Here is a 22,164-nt window from a genome sequence, read left to right as displayed (position 1 = left end):
ACAAATACCTGAATACCCCAAAACTGGTTGGCTTCAAAAACTAATGAGAGATCTCTGAGAGAGAATACAAAATTGAAAGTGATTAAAGGTGAGTGTTAAATTCAGAAACAGCTGGAAACTATGGGTTCTCAAAAGCTTTAATAATGGCATACAGAATAACTCATTCTGGTTATTCAAATCCTAAAACAAATAAAAATTAATGGACACTTCTGAAAATTTAACTACTGTTTGTGTGTGTGTGTGTGTGTGTGTACGTGTGTGTTCAAAATTGTGCTTGTTTTAGTTCTTTAGTTGTTTTAAAACTTCTGGGCATTAAAAAGGTCCCTTCATGGGCTTTTGATGGTATGCTCACACTTATTAGCTAGTTCTAAGATTTTTGGATTTGTTAAGCCTCTTCCATGGACTAATGGAAGTCATCAGTTTTTAGTGCAGTTAATCCTGATTTTGGCATAAACAGTAATATTTCTTTAAGATAAAAATACATATTGAACCTGCAGAATGTCCATTGATAACGAGGTATGGATGGATGCATTAGTAAATTAATTGACTAAATCATTTATCCTAAAAATGTCAAGTTTTGGTCATACATTTAATTGTATTTTTTCTTGCCAGTATAATTGTACTATATTTTATTTATGTATTTATTTTAGGCACAGAAGGGGCAGTGTTTGGGCACTCTGTGGAGACACCCCATATCAGAGCAGAACCTTCCCAAGACCTCAAGTAGGTGTTTATTCAGAGTTGTTTTACATTTATTTTTCCTGAAATCAACTAAGAAGTTTTGATTTTTCTTTTTTATTGATGATCTATGCAATTGACTCTAATGACCCATTCCTGATATATTTAAAACACTAATCAATTTTTATTAGAACTAAACCTGCAACAGTTTGACACAAATATTGTTATAATCAAGCAAAACGTAAAGCTTCTTCCTTTTATAAAACATCTTTCTCCAGTACTGAACGAATGTTATTCTTTGAAAGTTCAGGTTTCACCACCTTCCTTACATTTTCAAGCTGTCAGATTTTTTACAAAGTCCTATTTCATACAATGCTGTCTATTAGCATGAAGGCCATTTCTTGTTTGTTTATGAACTGTTCCAGGAGATATAAGTCAAAATGTCAACAAAAAGTAAGAATATACAATTTGTCCTTCAAACAGTATTTCTGCATTGTTTTTAAAGGCTTTTCCCTTCTCCAGAAATTCATTTTCAAGTTAAGTGAGTCTACCTCTTTAAATGTACTCAAAGACATCTTGAGGTTGTTGTAAATTTACACAAACACATGGGCATGAGTAAATAGTAAAAGGTAAAAAACTAAAGCTAAAGCAACTAAGGGACCCAGAAAAAGACAATTTAGAGTGACTTAAAACGGAAGTCTTTTCATAAAGTTTAAATGCAATTGGACTGCTGACATTAATCAGTAGTTCACACTTAGTGTCAGAGAGGTGGGATTTATATGAGAAATAATGACTGCAGACTGAAGGGGCTTTTTGAACTTTCTACCCTGTATTTATATCGGAGAGTTTGCTTCGGCTCTACCTTGCCTCCTGAAAATTATAAACCTTCATCATTGCCCTACCTATCAGTTTTTATAGTGACTTATTGTACTCTAATGAGGATCCTTTCTTCATATTTTAAAGGTCCTGGGATCCATCAACAAGCACTAAACTCATTGAGGCCCACAGGTTTGTCCATGTGTCACAGATTGCAAGAATAGGTCCATTTCCTCCCTCTTTCTCAGAAAAAAGAGCTGTCTAGTGAAATTTGTCCATTTAGACATAATATTTTGAACTTAATATAGTGCTGAATTGATGTTGTAACCATGGTGGTTCAGAAAATATATGGCAAGAATTTGTGTAGCTGATATCTTTTATTGGACCAACTGCATGTTTGGGATAGACTTAGGCAAGCCTTTGAGTATCACGCCACTCTAACTCGATTCCAGCCATACAGTTGATCTAATAAAAGCTATCGCCCATTTAATGTAATACTTTTGCAGCTTCCAAATGGGTCCATTTTTATATCCCTCTACTGTCATAACTTTTCATAAGAGCTGTTGTTACTGTTTCCAAAAGTAACAAGATGGTAGGGTTAATAATTGCACAAAGGGCACCTGAGGTTAAGGAGAAAAAACAAGAAAAGGCTGCTGTTTCAAAAGTAACAAGCAGCAACTGCTGTTCGTGCAAGGAACGATGAAGTTACACATTATACTTAAACCATACTAAATTTATGAAATATTAAGCTGTGTTAAAGTTACTGTGCTATAAGTGGGGATCTATCTAAATGACACTGGAAGTGTGCTGCCCAGTGACTCTTTTAATCTTGCTCTTTTCATCACATTCCCCCACCCTGCCCCTTCCCTGCTGATTAGTGGGGTGGCCCAGGCCACCCCATCGCTCTCCACTCACTCCTGATGAGTCAGGAGGCAAAAAACATGGTTTTAAATATGCCACAGTTGTTACCTCCCAGCTGATCAGCAGCAAGAGGCAGGGCTGCTGGGGTAATCTACCAATCAGTGAAGAGGGACAGGTGTGCAGTGAAAAAAACAATATTAAAGGACCCTCTGTGCAGTGAACTTTCAACATGAATAGTGTAGATTCCTAGCTATGAGCAGTCACAAATTAAGGGTTAAGACCATGGATTACCTGCACAGCTCTGACTTGCCAGTAGAGGGATGGCAAGCAGAGAAGTGGCTAGCAGCTGGGACAGCTGGGCTCTATCCTTGCTTGGAGAGGGGAGTTTGGGAGAAGTGAATCTTAGTGTTCTGGAGGACCGCACATTTCTTGCTTTATCTCTGTGGACAAGACTGAAGTACCCTTACACAAACTAGGCCAAGAGTTAACCTCCCCTGAAGTGATAAAGCTTTGAGACACTTACCCTACATCCAGATGAGTGCAGATGTTTGTTTCCCTAGGGACAAGTAGTAGGCATACCTTGTGGGACTGCTACTTGTCCCTGGGGAATGTCCATGCCACACAAGCTCTGGCATGTGGCAGGTTATCCTGGGTGAGGTAGGGAAGGCTAGGACTAGCAACTGTGGCTGGTTTTGGTCAGCATGCACTATTGCTGCATGCACCACCATGCCTTTTTTTGGCGTGGGTTTTTTGACCCTGGGATCTCCCAGTCTGTGGTACTGCATACAGCACATCCACGCTCATCTGGACATGGCCTTAGAAGGCATTTACCATGAGTTAATAAGCTTTACCCAGATGCTTGCATTTTAAATGCCCTTAGTGTGGTCTAAGTAACTTCCCCTAAAGTACTTGTAGCGGCCTAAAGGATATGGAGACCAAAAGCAGTTATATTTTGACTATTCTTTTTGATATTTGAATTGATATAACAGAATGCAATGAAATAGGTATGATCAGAGGCATAGAAAGGCAGTTTCATTAGTTGAGCTGTTTCACTGATAGGGCAGTACCAACTGCTGCGCTGTCAGAGGAGGTGGCAAAACCAGATGCCAACTGGGTTGGCAGGTTTTTGTTGTTATCCACCCCACCCCACCTTCTTCCACAAAGAAAATACCCATGGCTGCTTCTCTTGTTGTCTCGCCTTTTAAATTTATGATACTGGGTATGATCTTAAGAGTTATTTTAAATTAAGGTAAAATTTCCCTACTGCCATGGGTATGTCCCTGGGTACGCTTATTTCTTGTCCTTTTATTTGCCACCGCATCCTATTTCAGACTGGTTTATTGATCCTAATCCTTTTTTAATATCTCTCTTTCCCATGCTTTTCCCTTTTATTGAATATCACTAAACCTACCTTTAGATGATGTCTTCTCACATGGACTACAGTTATTGGGTATTTGCCAATAGTCCTCAGTTAGCCTTCTTGCATTTGGGTTCCTGCATTTGACAATAATCCATTAAACTAGAACAAAATTTGCCACAAATTTCCAATAAAGTAACATAACCTATCAGTAATGTTTTTCTTCATTTATTAAATATGTTCTGTAATCTACTAGTTACCCTAAAAGTACACTGTCTATTTAATTCAGTTTTAAATATACTCATTTTTTTAAATCCCTCCCTTCATTTAAGCCTTTATAGAATCATAACAATAATTATTTGGGCAGAGATTTCTCAAGTTTGGTATCAGTCAATAATGGACCTTTCAAAATATTTTGTACGAAATCTTTGCTGTTTTGATTTAAATAACTTTAAATAATTGTGCTTTTGATTGGTGTTTTTAAACAGCAGGAGGGAAATTACAACAGTTTTTTAGTCTTCCTTGTCATCATGCAAAACTTTTTTAGCTTAATTAATTCAAATGGCCTTTTTTTTAAACTGCTTTTGCGTGTGGCTTGTACATGAGGGGGAAGTGCAGGTTTGCTTAGTTTAAAGCTACTGTTAAAATAAGGGAGTTACTGTAAAAATGATTGATTGTTTCCCAATCCTTCCTGACCAAACCTATTACCTGATGTCCCCTAGCTTTCCTTTGTCAGCATCACAGTGGCCTTAGAAGGCCTGTCAGGTTCGTTTGTCACTCATTTAGAACCCACGGTTTTCACTTGTGGATATTGTGTGGATTTGCACCCCAAAATACAATTCCTTTGATGGAACTCAGGAAATGTGAAATTGATACTTAGTATGAAATGTTACAAAGTCTTCTGGCCATGCCAGCTGAATAATAGGATCATCATTAAAGATGGACATTTTCCATTGTATACATTTGATTGTGCAATCTGAACCTATATTACAAACAAATATAAAAGATAAATAAAAAATGCTGAGGACAAGGATGAAAGACCAATTTTTTTTTTTTTAATTTAGATAGAATTGGTATCAAAGATAGTTTTTATAGTCAAACTAAGTCTTTCAAATTAGGATTTTTGAAAGCTAATAATATGTTATACTTTATTCCAGGGGAGAAGGGGAGGAATTGGACATACTAAATCCTGACCTTGCATACACAGTGGAATAACCAATTGAAAAAAAAAATTAAGGCCAAATTCTGAACATCTTGATTACAAAAGATGAGGATGAACAACAAAATGTTTCTGTGGACCCAGGTTTCAACAGAAAGTTCAGAAATTTTCAACAGTGGGATTTTTGGTATAGCTGAAAAATCAGATCTTGGTCAGGTTCACAGTAAATAATGCCATTCCTTCCAGCATCTGGGAAAGTTTGATTTAAACATTCCCCCTGCACCTCCCCCTCACCCCTCAAGTATTTGTTATGAAAATTAAAAATTAAAAAACACTATAAACAAAAAACATATACATAACTTGGTATGACTTTTTTCCTCTGTCTTTTTTCCCTATGTCTTTCTAGCTTTTTTTTTTTTTTTTTGCTGTTTTCAAATCTAACCAGCCAGCCCTTCCTAGTATAAAATGCTTTCCTACAATCCTTTGGGAAAGCTGGTAAACTCCTTTAGATCAAAATCAAAAAAGAACTGAATCTAACTTTCATTAGCTGGAATAAGCAGAAAACAGGAATTATGCCTTAGAATTGGTAAAATGAATTACATTTTAATAATTTAATCTTCTGACTTATCTTGCTACCTTTTCTGATAAACCTGCAGTTAGTAAACTAAATTGCCAGAATGATAGGCCACAAAATATTGGTTTTGAAGATAATGCGTTTCAAACATGGTATGCTAATCGGCAATATCTATGCACATAAAAGGCAGACAGTGGTTATATACTGATTGCTATGCCCTGAATCACCTCCTTAATAAGGGGGTAAATTAGTTTGTTGTTGTTTTCTACCTCTGGGAAGAACGAGAAGATCAAATTTAATAGCTTTTTTCAGTGTCAAGCTTAGTATGCCATTTACTATCAGATAATCCTGGAAAAAAATACTGGGCATAATGAAATGGAAATTGATCGGGCAGCAAGGAAATGGCATACAATATAGTTTGTAGGATTCCATTTTAAGTCTGAAGATGCACAAATCTTGCATAATGATTTTTTTTTTCCTACAAAGCTAAAACTATGATTCTTCTAAGAGCCATTTTCTGCCAAAGTTGCCAGAGGTAGTTTGCTAAAATGGTTCTGCATCCTATCTTTCAAAGTCAGAGGCCAAAGAAGAGGTTGCACAGAAATTTTGCAATTAAAGTGTTAGATGTTTACAGAAACCAGTATGAGAGGTAGTTTTACGTTGTCAGGGGACCAATTGACTTCTCTTCATGGTTTTAACTCAGGAAACATTAATAAACAAATCATCAATAGAAGGGAAATTGTGTGTTATAACCTGAGGCCATCCAAGCCCATGCTGTTTTTAAGGTTTAAGAGTTGTAAGCTTCCCATTATCTGCCCTTTAAGTTGTGACTTGAAGGGTCCTAGTGACTCTGATTTCTTTTGTCACAAGTTGTCTTAAGGTGAGTTCACTGTTAACATATTCAGTATTTAAACTGAAATTCTCTTGTGTCTCTATACATGCTTTTTCTCCCTGAAATTCTTATAGGTGGTGAAAATTAGAAAAAAAGGGAAATATATATTTTTTCCAAAATTCATGCTGATTTAGATTGTGATAAGTACATGAAAACCAAATAAGGAAAGTTTCTTCACCCATGTACACAAAAAGAAGCAGGGCCACTATACAGTGAGCGAGGGACATAGGTTAAAGATTATCTAGGAAATGGAACTAAACAAAATGAACACATTGCCTTAGCTTTCAATAAGGGCTACAGTAATTACCATGACACCAATAGCAAGATGGTTAATAGGACTGAATGATAATGAAAATGACAACATTCAGGGTAAAAGCTAAATTCAAAAGTTTTATGCACCAAGGCAGGGAGAGTATGTATTCTGCATTCCAACATTTTGAAAGGACCAGCAAATGGTATTGCAGAAGCTATAGCAAATATTCTTCTTAGGGCAATTAAATTGGAAAGTGGTAGTGCACTGTTTTGGGTGGTAGTATATGTAGTTGCCCATCCTTAAGAAAATGGACAAAAAAGACTTCCAGGCAACTATGGGCATTTGTACACACCATGGCATTTGATTTTCATTAATTTACCTCACCTTAAATTTTAACCTGGTTTATTTTGGTGCATCGTGTTTGTGTTTACACACCATGGGCTTTTGAACAAATTAAGCCCCATGTGTAAATCCCAACACATTCCAGCAGGGGGAGTCAAATATCAAACTAGCTTGGATCACCTTGTCCCTGCTCCCACCAGCCAAATAAAGCAAAATCCCTGACATTTGGGCAGGCTGGGGGGGGGTGGGGGGTGGGGGGCAGGTGGGGATAAAGGCTGGGGCTGCTACAGGGCAGGAGGGGTGGGGGTTGCCTCTGAGGGCAGTGGAAAACTCGATGGCCAGCCATGGAGCACAGGGTTTTCCCAGACATGTCCTCTTTTTTGGCCTCCTGTGCTATGTCTATCCGGGTTTTTTTAACCCCTCCCCCCCCCCAGCTTGTTTTCAATATGGCCACCGCTAGGTAAAACTACAGTTCCCAGAATACCTAGCAGCAGCTATGTTGAAAATGAACCCAAAATACTGCTAGGTAGAACTACAATTTCAAGAATACAATGCTTTTCTTTGCTGGTGGGACCAGGGGGAGGACAATTAGAGGCTGCAGGGGACACAAAGGGTTGGGAGCGAGGGGCTCTGGCAGGTTTGGGCTTGGGGCTGTGGCTTGCCATTAGTGGGCAACAGAATGGGCAAAAGCAGGGCACCAACATGTCACTGCCCTCCCCACCATCATCCTGCTTCTGGGTGGGATGAGGTGGGGGGTGGGGTGAGGGCAAGGGGAAGAATATCTCTTAGCCTCTCTTGCTCTCAGGAGAACAAAACAGATAGAGCTGGGCCTGAAAAGAGTGACAATTGCCCTCTTTGAAATGTAAAGGATGCCTTCCCTGCTTTGCTAGTCAGACCTGAGATCCTACTCTTTCCGTTGTCTAAAGTAATTTACATCACCACAGCCTCACAGGAGACCTGAGGGTCCATACCAGTTAAGAACTACCCAGAGGAGTTTTCCATTTATTGACTTCTCTGTGAAATCCTATGAAATATGAACTTTCATTTCTACCCAGAACTTTTACAATCTTTTCTCTGATGTCTAATGAAGGGTTTTTGTTCCTGAAAACTTGCAATTCAATATTTTTTTTTTCTTGCAAAAATCTTGTTGGTCTAATGTCTGGCCAATAAATCCAAACTTGGGAAAGAGGCATATAAAATTACTATAAATATCAGGTAAAACATTGACTGAATTTAGTTGTGCTGTGTAAATAAGAATGTGCTCTTGATAAACACTGTGTGTTAGGATTAACAAATACCTGTCTTATGTCACAACCTGTTCATGATAAGAGGAAATATTTTTTAAGTAAATCTTCTAAGTATGAGCCTTACAGATAGGGAAAAAATGCAACAGGAAGTTATTTTTAATTCACACATGGCTATAGGAAAACCACTAGCAAACAGCCAGGAGTTCTCTCTGTTTATTTTAGTTTAGTTACATGCAGTATTCTTTTGAGGTTTTGGGGGGTTTTTTTGCAAAAAACCCTTGTTGGTCTAATAAAAGATATCATCTCTACTATGAATCCTGATTGTTTTACCTAAGTAGGCAAGGTTCTTTGAGTAGATGTGATTATCTTTTATTACACCAACTGAGTAGTTGGAAAAAAGTTAGTGGCAAGCTTTCAGGTACAGTCAGAGTCTCTGCTGGTCTGAGACTCCAAGGAATGAGAGAAGCTAAAAGTATAGCACGGTGGGAGTGAAAATGTAAGTAGGCAGAAATTAGAAAGATAAAAGGGAGAATACAAGAGGGAGAGGGGAAGAAGGCAGGGGAAGAAAAGAGACAGCAGTCATTGAATGCAAGGTAGAAAGAAGCTTCCAGTGACAAAAGAATTAGTAAGAGATAAGGAAAACAGGAAAGAGGGATGCAGAAAGTATGACAGGAGTCATAGAAAATAAAAATAAAAATGGTGGATGTTCCCCACCGGCTCTGCCTTATGGTTCTGATAGGAGGTCACCCCTGCTCCCTCCAGTGGAGCAAAGCAAAATCTCAGCTCCTGATCATGCGCGCATCATGCTAGGTATTCTGGAAACTGTAGTTCTGTCTAATGGCGGCCATCTTGAAAACAAACTGGGGGAGAAAATCCCGGACATTTAGCTTGCATTTAAAAACCCTGCTCAGATGCAGCACAGGGATGGGGCTGCTGTGCTGTGCCAGACAGCCTGGCCACAGCCTCCTTTCCCCCCCCCCCCCCCTGCTCCCCCCCACCCCCGGGGCAGCATCTCCTGGCCACTCAGCCCCTGTGAGCACAGGCTGCCCTGTAGTAGCCCCAGCTTCTGCCCCCTGTGGGAGCAGGGAGAGGGAAGGAAGGATCAGCAGGAGCCAAAAAAAAGGCCAAAAAACTAACCGCAGCAAATAACAGCAGCACCCAGTGGCCAAAGGCCAGAACTACAGAAGTAGCACAGTACTACCTGGTGGCAAAAACATTAATTACAAGTCTTTGAGTCACTTAGTGTTGACACACCATGAATCCATAGATAGGGCTATGTAAACAACGGCAACACAAACTAAAACATGTCCAAGCCGCTTTAGTTTAACTCACTGAAAGTACTTTTAAAGCAGCAGGAAATCCTGCTCATGCAAACACAAATGTAGTTGTGGTGGCATAAGAAGGAAATCATGTGTCATGTACAAATGCCCTGTAAGCCTACTACTGTGATCTCTGTATTGTTAAGGGTTTGAGAAGGATTTTTGGGGAGTCATTGGGAAGTCATTTTGAAGGAAAGAATAATTACAAACTTGGAGGAAAATGGGGGGAGAGGCTGAAATGGAACATGTGTTTACCAAATGCAGCTTGATTAACCTGACTTATCTCTTTGCAAAGATCACTGATTTTCTAGATAAAGACTGTTTTGGAGTTTTAACCTCTCTAGATTTTTGCTAAAACATTAAAAATTATGCCAAGCAGAAAACAGTTAGTTAAACTAGAGAAAAGAGGGCTTAGTACAAGAATTGGAAGGTGGGTGGAATTGACTGAAGGGGAGGCAACATTTATTTGTGTTGTAAGGATATAAACTGTACATGAATAAATTTAGGCTTGCAATTAAAAGAAAGCTTCTAAAGAATAGGTAAGTGAGAATCTAGAATAATCTTCAGAAGGAGTAGTGGCAGGGAGAAAGAAAAAAAGACTTTTAAGGTGAAGCTTGATTGACTTTCTGAAGTGGAGTATATGATGTGATTGCCCTCAATAGCAATAGTATGGGACTGGGTTCAATGACTCAAAATTTTGCCCAGAGCTATATTACTAAATACTATGTTTGGACTCTAAAAGAAGCCCCAAAGCATCTGTATATCCTTTGTTGTTCATGTTTCTCATTTTAAAAGTGTAATTTTAGGTTTGTATCATAAACTTTTACCACCTCAATGAGTGCAGCTGAATGAGCCATAATATTAGAATTTCCTGTTTTTACCTGTGTAGATCTAATGTTGCAGTAAGGGAATATTTTATTTTATCTTCAGTTAATTTAATTATTTTATCTTACTATATCTTCCTTCAAACATTTTACACTAGATGCTGTTATTTTTCAATCTCTCCATATTTCATCTGGCATTTCTATTGTTTAATGTCTGTAGTTTTACAAAGAATTCCAAACAGACTAACAAGTTAGTCGACAAGCTTTATTCTATTCTTGTTGTCCTTGAAGAGAGAATTCACTGTCAAAAAGGGAGAAAGGGCCATGTGACTCACTGGTGACATGAGTTCACTGGCAAAGGGTATAAATTGCTGCCTAGTTACTTCTAAATATGATGCCTGTCCTAAAAAGATAACTGAAATAAGTTGGCTTTCCAAATCTTTTCTGGTTATTGGTTTTAAAAGATAAGGAAACTGCAAATATAATCAACTGGGAAATCTGTGTTACAGGTTTTCCTCTGTGCCTGATCTGGAGGAAGCAGTTTTTCATAGGAAAATGTAGTTCTGTCATAATCAGAACATCACATAAAATGGTCTGGATTTTTACTGAAAATTTGTTTCTAGAAAAGTCATTACAATTCTGCTAATGCTGAAATACATATTTTGAAATTTTTAAAATTATTTATTATTTTTTCTTTTGTTTTCAAAAGTATTATCATTTTTAAGTTTGCATGTTATAATACAACATTTAAGATGTTAACATCAAAATGAAAAGTTTGGATTGACTAAAATGTGTTTTTCAGAATTTTCATTGACAAAGAAATGTTTACATTCTCAGGTTTCATTCTGATTCAGGAAGCAGCTGCAGTTCAGGATCTTAAAATCCTTCCTAAAATAGAATTTCTGTCATCTGCTTTACTCTATGACTGAGTTCCCAAAACAGGGTTTTAACACAAGATGTAACATCTCTTTTTTTTTTTTTTAAGTTCTGGAGATCATTTGTGTGTTGGACAAGAGGGTAATTGTTATACAATGTACAGGCAAAAAGGTTCACTTTTTTTTATTTCCCTGAGTCAATTCATCCATAGTATTCCTGTAAGTTGTTAGAGAAATACTTAGAGCTTAGTTGCACATTAATTTTAGGTGGTCCCTGGAGCTCTTAACCCCTGGATTGTCCACACATTAACGCCTGAAACTAGTTTGAAGTACACTTTAGATGGCTTAAAGTTATGTCACTCCAAGGCAGGTTTATCTCTGATCTGTGTTATCCAGCTCATGTTCCATTAATGTACAGCCACTCCCTACAAATGAACAGCACAAAATGCAGTGCACCAGCATCCCAGGATGCAGTGTCCTCTTCCCCACTATCCTGTTCTGTGTGGACAAACTTTACACCCCCTGAACTCTATACTGCCAGGGAGGAGGGGTTCTGACACCAAGTCAACTCCCTGCTGTCATGCGACCACATGCAAACAGCTTGCAGAGCACATCCCAGCTAATTAAGTCATAGGACATGGACAGGTTGGGGAGTGGAGTCTGGGTAGGTTAAGGGGAACCAGATTGGGTCCCCATGAGCTGGGGACTTCCTACCTAGGGCAGGGGCAGTAGCTCCCCCAAAGCACTTTCCATCACTCCTCCCACCTCTCAGCCACCCTGGGAAGCATGACCACCACCCCCCCACCACTCCAATCCCAAATCCCAATTTATTAAAACATGAGACCTTCTTTAATTTACTTCCTCTCATTCTTTTAAATTGTTTTTATTTATTTTTATTTTATCTTTCAGTGATTAACTTCCTTATATTCACCCTTCCCCCCACCATTTCCTTTCTACCTTCCATTTTTTACCCATCCTATCCCATTAACTCTGTCTCTCAGTTCCATGTTTCTGCCCCCTCCCCCCTCAACCCATTTCTCACACACATGCACCTAGAGCAAAGATAGAAGCCTGTCCTGACTCACCAGTCATGTAGTGCCATCTCACAGCTGTAGCTCCTAGTCAGCCCCCTCTAGTGGCAAGTCAGAGCTGTGCATGTGGGAGAAAATGTTTTTAGCCTTAAGAGGCACATCCAGATGAGCACACACGTGCATCTTACAGCATCTCAAAACTCTATGAGATGCTGCAAGAGACATATGCAGGAATAAAAAAATGTTCCCTGTGGTGCAGATTTGCAGTGCAGGGGCAAAATTAGACCCCTGGATATCCGGGGGTAAAAAAAATAACAGGATAAAGAAGTGAGGCAGGGCACAGTCCTGGACCATGCCCCAAGGTGACCAGAGCCTGGGTCCTCCACAGAGACACTCTGGTAGCAGCCAGAAGCATGCTGCCTGCTTGTGCAGGAAAGGCAGCATGCCTGCTGCAGAGATCTAGACCCAGGCTCCTGTTGGTAAGTAGTGAGGAGCAGGAGGAGGCGGCAGGGGACCATAGGCCCCAGAGCCCCCAGAGCACCTGGTACTGTGAGGTGAGTGGTCCCTGTGTGGGGGGGCTGTGACCCCTGTGGGGAGGGTGTAGCCCCTTGGGAGGGGGCCTATAGCCCCTGTTGGGGGGGATGTAACCCCTGTTGTGGGGAGCAAAACATATAGGTATTTAGACATCATTTTATTATGACGATAAAGACACTGGTAGGCTTCCAAATTATCTTAACACTGTAGATATATCAATAAAACTGATCTCTGTCCGTCTGTCTCTCATATATATATAATATATTAGTGGTCTTTTGTTTTAATTGTGGAGGAACATGGATTTAAGGGTATTTTGTAGAGTGACTTTGGGATTTTTTTGCAAGGATTTTTCAGTTTTCAAATAGGGAACACCAGAAGTCCTGCTAGGGAGGCAAGTGGCAAGACCCAGGCAGAGGAGCCTGTCACACAAAGGCCAACTCTGCAGCCACAGCCCACTGGCAGCTGGGCCAGATGGGCAGATGCCTTTATAGTGGCTGTGCAGTCCTCATCTGGGTCTGGCAGGTGCGCAGCAGGTCACAGCCAAGCAGCCACCCCCACTGCCAGACTGCTGCATTCGGTAAAAGATGCAGGGAACTGTTAGGGCTGCTTCAGCAGTCCTGCTAGCACAAGGAGTACTGTCCCCAGGTACCAATTGGCTGGGCCTCAGAAGCAGCATGGCTTGTGCAGGGCTCCTTGGGGGAGGGCAGCGGGGCAGGGAGCCCCAAGCCTGCAGTGGGCAGCCTGCATCCATCATCACCCCCTCCCATCCCCCCCATGGGCTCTGCTTGGCCTCCCTGAAAGCCAAATTATAGGATTAAATTAACTGAAATTTTAAACTTCCCAAAACAGGTAATATAAATTTAATATAGTTGCCAGTGTAGCCTTAACTCTGCATCCTGGAGTTGGCAGTTGCTCTGTCTGCATTTCCTATGTGATGTGTAAATACTGTATCGTGGAGAAATTGGTTAGAGCAACATTATGCAGTTGTGACTGTGATCTGAGGTGACCTGAGGAAAACCTGTAGATCTCAGGACACAACTTTTTTTCTCCTGTATGTGGGATCAAAAAAAAAAAGATGTTGCATATGTACTTTGAGAGACCTGAGATGAACTGAAATCTGTAAGCAGTACCAATAAGAGTTTACAAGGTTTTTTTGTAAAACTAGAAGGGAATTGTATGAAAATTTTCAATATTACAGAATTTCCTCCATTTTACTTTGGGTAAACCTAAGACCTTTCAAAGTCCAAGCTCTTCCTCACACCCTCTCCCACTTGCCAAAAACATGGAGAGAGACAAACACAACCAAAAATAGCCAATAGCCTCAGGCACTTTTACATGTGCTCCATGGATGAAGGGGGTGGACAGGAACTTTAATTGGAGTGGATCCAAGAGACACGCTAATTAAAGCGTCACAGTGTCTCGCGTATCAGCATCCCCACGCTTCAAAATGGGAGTTGGGTGCTTGAACTAAAGCACATTTGATGTGCTTTAGTTAAAGTTCCCCTGTCAACATTTTGAAGCACAAAGATGCTGAAACACGAGATGTGGAGTGGTAATTTCCATGCCCTGGCAAACTCGATTAATTGAGTTTGCTTTGGTGCACTGTAATTATAGCACTTTGGAACAGCCTCCCAGTTAATGTATAGGCACCCTTAGTGTTTAAGACATTTGCCTTGAGTGTGGGAAACCCAGCTTCAAGTCTACATGCTCTCAAATTCAAAGCAGGATTGTAATCTTTCACTTCTCAGTGCAGTCTCCTAACCAGCAGGCTATTGTCTGGTTGGGGTTCTTTCTCAATCTCTCCAGTGTATGCTGTTCCACTTATATACATAATTGAATGTTCATTGGAGGAGAGAATTTGAATTAGAAATTCCATCCTGAAGCTGAGAAAACTTTTCTTGAAATATTCATCAACATGGATATGTCTCTGTGCAAAGCTTTTGGGTTTTGTGAATCAGCATTATCCAATACACAAAAAATTCTTGATTCTTGCTGTGAGGATAGCCTGCAATGAAGTTGGAAATGAGAATGATCTTGGGGTTTAAGTGATGGATAAGTAGAAGTACAGTGTTAGATAGAGTCCTGTGAGTAAGAGAGAAGGCCTTGTAAAGAGAAGTTCAGCCAAAGGGAGCTGGGTTTTGCTGAAGTAAGGTCAATATTTGGGAGGATAGGTAGTACTTTCAGTTCTAGACAACTAACCTAAATACATAAAAGTACTGGATTCTGTCCAAATATGGCTACATACCCCATTACATAGGAAATGAACACTGTCTGCAAAGTTAGTATTCAAATGCATGTATTTTAAGCATATTGGGGTATTAGCCAAAGAGGTCAGAGTTGAGGTTGCCTTGATGTATACTTTACAACCTGTATTTCTTGTTTGCTGAAGTTTCAGTTTTAAATACTTGAACTCCTGGTTTTTAGAGACTTGGGTGTTTGTTAAGTTAAATACTACTAGTGAAGCTTGATTCTGCACTGACAAAGCTTTTTTTATCAGAGAATTGACTCCTCTCTGCATCCCTGTCTGCTTTTAGCATTCACCTAACTTTCTTTGCTGTTTTCAGACTTCTCTGAAATTTAACCTCCTTGTTTCTTAAATACTATTTTGTCTTTTCTTTTTTGCGTATTCCCCTATATCCTGATATACTTTTTCACATCTTTACTTTGCCTTCATCCATATGTATTTGCCACACCAGACCTTTTATAACTTCCTTCAGATGTCCTACTTACTTCTGAAGCTTTGTCAAATGTCCTGGATACTGTCTGTTAAATGTTATTACTTCCTTTAACACTTTTCAGCCTTCTTTCTTTTTCATTATAAATAACAATGACAATGTCAGAGACTCGCCTATTCTATTTTATCTCTTTTTCTCCCTACTCACTAACTAACTTTCTTTTGTGGTTCTCAGAGGAGATCCAGTAGCTTGGCCTTTGAAGACTCCAGTGATTTTCCTGAACTACCCTTGCAAATGTATTAATATTAAGTATTCAGTTATTTTCTGGGTTACTTTGATAATACAGACTCACCATATTGAAAGCAATGGAGTGTGCAGTGCAATTAGTATTCAGTTTGGAGTCCAGCGACTGGATTTCTGGGTTAATGAGAGCTTTAGGAGCTATATTAAGGTGACAAAGATATGTCCTACAGTCAATGACATTAGTTAGATATGAATGTGAATATAACAGCAAATAGCAAAATGACTGTCTTACTGTCCTAGTTATAAGTCAGGAAAGTTTCCTCTAAAAATATTTTCAATGAACTGTAAAGTTGAATGTTGACAAGTATATATGAATTGCTATTTGCTGTTTTCACAAATATATACTCAAGATTTTTATAGGAAATTTATTCCACTTTCACTCTCCTAACAAGGTCACAAAACCAATGGACAAATTCTACCCTGGAATGTATGTGGTAGGCTCTACAGAACTCAAAGGAGTCTGCATGCAAGCACCTGAAGATGGATTGCAATCCATATAATACAGCTGATCAATGAGCAAGATTATGGCTTTGTGAAGCCCTGATGTAAATGTATATTTATTTCCTTTGAATTCCAATAGCAGCCTTAGTCCTGGAGTTACTGTACTCCTGTGGTTAAAAATGCTTATATCCAATTTAGAGAGTGGAGTTTAGCAAGGCCCAGCTAAAAAGGATATTCACAGAAATTAATTAGTTTAGTCCTTCAATGTGTAAATAAAATACGAAAAGCTTGCCAATGTTTTTGATAATTTAAAAATATTTTAAATTCCTCCATATATGTACTGTCTGTGCATGTGTGTGTGTGAGTGTGTTTCAGTGTTTTTTTCAGGTATCAATGTGTGGACTATATTTACACACACACACATGCAGATATAAATTCTATAAATAATGATATTGTAGCAGAAGGCTAAAAGCCTCTGGTGGAAGAGCTATAACTATCACACTTTATTTAAAGCACTGTAAGTTAGAGTGAGAGCAAACCAAACAGACATTCATTCTTTGGTGGAGTGGCTCACAGCCTGCCCACATTGGCCACTGGGGGTGCTCCCTCACACCTCCCAGCATGCCTCCCACATACCTCCCAGGAGGTTGTTGTAATGGGCTGTATCCCTACTGTCTCCCCACAGTCTCAGCCACTGTCAGCAGTGGCTGATAGAGGAGCGATCCTGGAACACTTCCTCTGCAGTCTCTCAGGCCAGGCAGTGGCAAGCTGCAGGGCCAGGGATGCTACAGAGAGAAAGAACCTGGGTCCCTTCTCCTGCATCCCCACTGGCTGAGCTGTAGTGCACTCCAGGGCCAGGGCAGCTGTCGGGAGAGAGACTCTCTTTCCTTCCTCCTCTTCCAGGCTGAAATTCACATATGGCCAGAGGGAGGAGGCAGGACCAGGATCAGAGGCTGTCACTGACTTGGGCCAGTGACAGCTGAGAGAGTGGGGCCAACTCAGTGCTCAGGCAAAGTACACAATCTCTGGCCAAGGCTAGAGTGCAGCCCTGCATGGTGGTCAAGTTCTAAACCAGGGGTGGACAATTGTTTCAGCTAGAGGGCTGCTTAATGCCTTTTCATGAACTATCCCACCCTCGATAGATGCCCCAATCCTGGGTCACCATCTTGGGACCAGAATTCCTGCCCCTAATGCCCTAAACTTTGTGACAGAAAGTCCCTCCCCTTGCCCCCATAAATATTCCTTTTTTTTGGGGGGGTGCTATCTTGGAACCAAAAAAAATCATATACTGAAAATCAAATATCAACTATAACATATCTTAGTTTTATTTCAAAAAAATATTTTGTCCTGATTTATGTGTATAGTGTATATAGAAGCAATTGTACAATAGCTCAAAATAAAATCTTAGTGTTGTACATTGTGTGTGGGGGGCAGCACGTGGGGTGTGGTTGAGGGTGGGGCCTGTGTGTGTGCGTGATGGGGTGGGATGTGTATATGGTGGATGTGTTTTGTGAGGGCTGTGGATGTGTGGTGGGTGAGGAGGTGAGTATGGGGGAGGGTGTGGGTGTTGGGAGGGTGTGGATGTGTGTATGTTGGTGTTGGGTGTGGGTTTCCCCACATGCCTCCCCCCATGGCACATAGCCCCCACCACCAGTGGCAGCAGCAGCAGGCAGTGGGCCCTTGGGCTAAGGACAGACATTCAAAAGGCCAGAGTCTGAACTGATTCAACCTTCACACGTTAGTCTAATCTGTGTAGGCTGAACCAGTTTGTAACAGGGCAAACATTCACTCTGGACTGAGGCAATGCAGGCACATGCCTGCAGTTGCTCAGGCCAGGTGCCAAGGGGCTGTAGAGGCAGCCCTCAGCTGCAGGGAAGCTGTGCTGGGCAGGAAGGTGTAGCCAACCCAGGCTGAACTGACCAGAGATGGATTTAATTCCCTCTCCCTGTGCCACCAATAAGGACCTGAGCCAGGTCCTCCCACACTCCCCCCTCACTGCTGCAGCAGCGGGGCACCTTGGCCCCTGAGGCAGAGAGGGGGAGGGAGCAGAGTTATTTTCCTCTCTATCCCACTGGCAGCTGGGTGGCTCCCTGCTTGGAATAGGCCCCCAGCTGTCCCCTCCACCAGAGGCTGGAGGGAGGAGGAATAACCCCTCCCTGCCCCCCTACGAGGAGCCCAGCCTGGCTGTGCCCCCTCTCCACCACTGCAGTGGGAGGGACAGAGCCCTTACTGGGGGTGGCAGCCCATCACACTGTGTGGGAGTGTGAGCCCCTTCCCAGAGAGGGGCTGTGCTGCTGGGTCAAGCTGTGTACGGCAGTGCCAGGTCTTTAGCTAGAGCCCTGCAGGGACACTGTGCTCCACAGCTGCTTTGGCAGCCCCACAGTGTGGCTCCACTGGGAAGGGGCTTGTGCTCTGGGAAGCCATGATGGGCTCCTGCCATTGGGCACTCACTGCTCCAGCTGCCGGGCGAGGACGGGGTCAGCCCCCTCCACTTTTTCTGTGTTGGGGCAAGCCACTGAGGGGACTTATTTAGCCCCCCATTATTCCCCCTGAGCTTCAACTGCACCCCAGCTGAGCAGATCCCATGGCCAGTAGCTAAATAACCCCCTTCCTGCCAGGAGGGGGCTTGCCCGAAGCACAGAGAGAGGCCACTCGCATCGTAGCTAGATCTGCCCAGCCAGGTCTGCCTGGCCTGGCCACTGCTGCCCCCTGCTCAGAAACAGCTCCCTGCTGGCAAGAGGAGGCTTATTCAGCTGCTGTCTTCAAGCACAGGGCAGCAGCGGCTAGGCCAGGCAGAACCCGCTGGCAGACCCTGCTGCAGTGTGAGTGGCCCCTCTGTGCTTTGGGTAAGGCATCTCCTGGCAAGGAAGGGCTTATTCAGCTACTGGCTGTGGGGTCTATGTGGCTGGGCTGCAGCTGAAGTTCAGGGGGGAATACTTCCCCTGCTTCCACCAGCAGCTGGAGCAGTGAGAGCCCCATGGGCAAGAGTCTGTCACAGCTTCCCAGGGGGGCCACACTTTGGGGCCAGAAGAGCTGCTGTTGAGTGTGGTGGTGCTGCAGGGACTTGAAGACCTCTGTCCCCAGACCCCGGCACTGCCATGTGCAGCCTGAGCCCACAGTGCAGCCCCTTGCCAGGAAGGGGCTCACTCTCCCCCACAGTGTGACAAGAGCTGCCACCCCCAGTAAGGGCTCTGCCCGCTCCCACTGCAGTGGCAGAGTACCCTCCCCACTCTCCCTCCACAGCAGTGCACACATTCAGCCAAGTCCTAGGAGCTGCACTTGGCAGCAGGGAGTAGAGCCAGGCTGCCAGCTCCACTGTGCGGATCTCCCTGCAACTCACATGCAGCTCTCAGAATTCTATCAGTCACACACCACTGGAGCCCCATGTGATAGAGCCAGCAGCCTGGCCCCATTCCCTGTCACCTCATGTGGCTCCCAAGACTCAACCAGGGTGGCAGGGAGCAGGGCTGAGCTGGACTAGCTCTATGGTGCAGGGCTTCCTGCCTCTCCCAGCTGAGCCCTGAGAGCTGCACATGGCAGCAGGGAGTGAAGCCAGGCTTCTGGCTCCATTGTACATTGCTCATCGCTCCTAGCTGAGTCCTAAGAGCTGCTCATGAGCTGTTGGGAGGACCACGTGATGGGGCAGAGCCAGTCCCATGCTCCTGCTGTCCCCGGCATGGGCCCCCTGCTCCTGCCCAGCTACAGCTTCACCCCCCACCCACCACTGTTTCCCTACCTGATACCCAGAGTGCTGTATCAGGGACAAGAGGAGGACATACTGAAGGGTTCCTGGAAGGCTTTCATGGCTTCTGACCTACCTGCCATATACCCAGGAACCTGGTAACTGGAGGCTCTGAGGGGCCTGACTTGAGCCATCTTTTGAGGGTGTTTTGAACTTCCTGCTCTACAGTGGAACACTTTATAAACATGGTCCAAGGAGTCCCCAAGAGCCAAAACATCCAGATATTAAAAAAATGGACCCAAACATTATTTTTTCTGAAATGAAATACTTTGTGAGTTTCCCTTCCATGAGATATGTTGATGTTTCTACTACTCATTACAGTTTTTAATAAATATTTTTAAAGTGTTGAAATTTCATATAGAATGGATATTTTTCATGTTGAATAACACTAGTACGAAAGCACTTAAGGCAATAGCCTATTCTTAGTGTAATTAGAAGAAAGATCTGTGAAATGAGCTCACAAATGCATACAAATTGTGGGGAATGTAGGAATGGAATGTGAGAAATCCACATCTGGGCTAGACAGTCCTGGATAGAACTGAATAGACTTTAATGTTTGTTTTTCTTATTTTCTTTCACTTACTTTATAATCAGTAAATTTTTCTGATAACGTTCTAATACTTTATTTATTTGAATGTAAGTTCATTTTTAATCAATAATATCATATGTGAGGTTCAGCCCTAGGTCTGTAGTAAAAACTGCTGTGGCTTCAGTCCCTCTTCTGGATTGAACTGGATGAACAGCACTGCCCCCTGCCTGCTTCTCAGACTGGAGTCCTGGAATAAGAAGCAGGTTTGGGGTTTGTCCTACTGCTCCCTCCATTCTACACTCTGGGTGCAGCTACATGTGCAATTAAGGCGAAACGATCAACTACAAAGATGTTTAAGCTGGAGTAAATTGCTCCTGGGCACAGCGCTTACGTGTACACGCAAGACGGCAGCAATTTGAGCGGAGGTGGAGCAGGTCCAGGCTGGCAGAAGTATGGTGGGGTCAAAGCTGGGCTCCACGTGGTCATGGTAGGTGGCAGAGGGGCTGGCTGGGACATGGCTCTGCAGGTTCTGCACCCCTGTGTGGCAGCCAGGCGTCCAGCTCCCACTCGGTCACTATCCACACATGCATATCAAACCCCATCATAGGATTGATCATAAAGTCCCTGACTTTACTATCTTGCAGCAGTTAGTTTACTGAACCCTAATACCAGTGCACAGGTAGATGGTGACACTTTACTGTGGAGCTAATTAGCCTTATCCGCAGTAAAATAGATGATTTTTAGGTGCAGCCTCTAAGACCAGGAAGAGAGCACAGGAACAGCTGCACAATGCTTCCCTCCCATTCCCCAGACCAGGGTCCTCGGTCTGGGGAACAGGTTGGGGACTTTTTCTCACTTCCTTCTTCTTCTGGACCAGTCTGAAAGGGAAAAGAAGCAGCAAGGAAAATCCCCAGTCCCTTTCCCAAGATGTTCAGTGCCTAGTTTGGTAAGAAACTGTAGGGTTTGCTTCACTGTTCCTTTCCCCTTCCAGATAGGTAAGGAAGGGTAAGTAGCTGGGGGGTGGGGTAGGTGTGGGGGGCAGAGGCTGTTTCAGGTGTTAACTGGTAGACAATCCAGAAGTTAAGAGCTCCAGGAGCTGCCTAAAATGAATGTATAACAAAGCCCTTAATCTGGATATGTATTCTGTCTAAATCACCTGCACAGAAAGGTGGCAGATCAGATGTCAAAGATCCTTATTTTAAAAGTACTCTGCTTTTTCTTATTCTCAAGTGGTGTGTCTATTAAGTTGCCCGCTCTAACATAGCTGTTTGTTGCTTGGGAAAGAAAAAATGAAATCATGTGTATAGGACCCCCTTGTGCAATTAAATACCAGTGTGACAGACAGAAAAGAAATTTGAAAGAAAAGCAGATTCTTGATATGGTATTTATAAGCATTCTTCACTGCCATGCTTTTCTTAAAGATGTTAAAATTATAGCATGGAATGTTTCAATAAGTTTGTAGCAAAGATCAAAGCCTTTAGAGAATAGGACTGAAACAAGCAAAAAATATTATTCTGTATGAAAGTCTGGAAAAGGAGCTTATCTCAGACTTGTCCTCTGGCAACACTGCTGAAGAAATGACCTTTCTTTATATAAAGGATTCTGTGTTTACAGATGATGGTTGCAGGTCATGTATTTCCAAAATTCCTTTTCAGAATCATAAGAAGGAAAGTTTTAATACAAAAGAAGCAGCAATTGGAACATGACAGGAA

At 42.2% G+C, this 22,164-nt stretch overlaps 1 protein-coding gene across 1 annotated transcript in view; it reads left to right on the top strand.

Annotated features, from left to right (window-relative positions):
• Positions 1-22,164, top strand: part of SGCZ (sarcoglycan zeta) — a 779,950-nt gene that overhangs the window by 723,791 nt on the left and 33,995 nt on the right. The window contains exon 10 of the mRNA XM_059721776.1: positions 651-723. Within this exon, the coding sequence (XP_059577759.1) occupies positions 651-723 (73 nt within the window). The remainder of the gene's footprint in view (positions 1-650; positions 724-22,164) is intronic.

Source organism: Alligator mississippiensis, chromosome 2, assembly GCF_030867095.1.
Source record: "Alligator mississippiensis isolate rAllMis1 chromosome 2, rAllMis1, whole genome shotgun sequence".
NCBI classification, from domain to species: Eukaryota; Metazoa; Chordata; order Crocodylia; family Alligatoridae; genus Alligator; species Alligator mississippiensis.
Note: the sequence above shows the minus strand (reverse complement) of the source record. Positions and strands in the feature narration are given on the sequence as shown.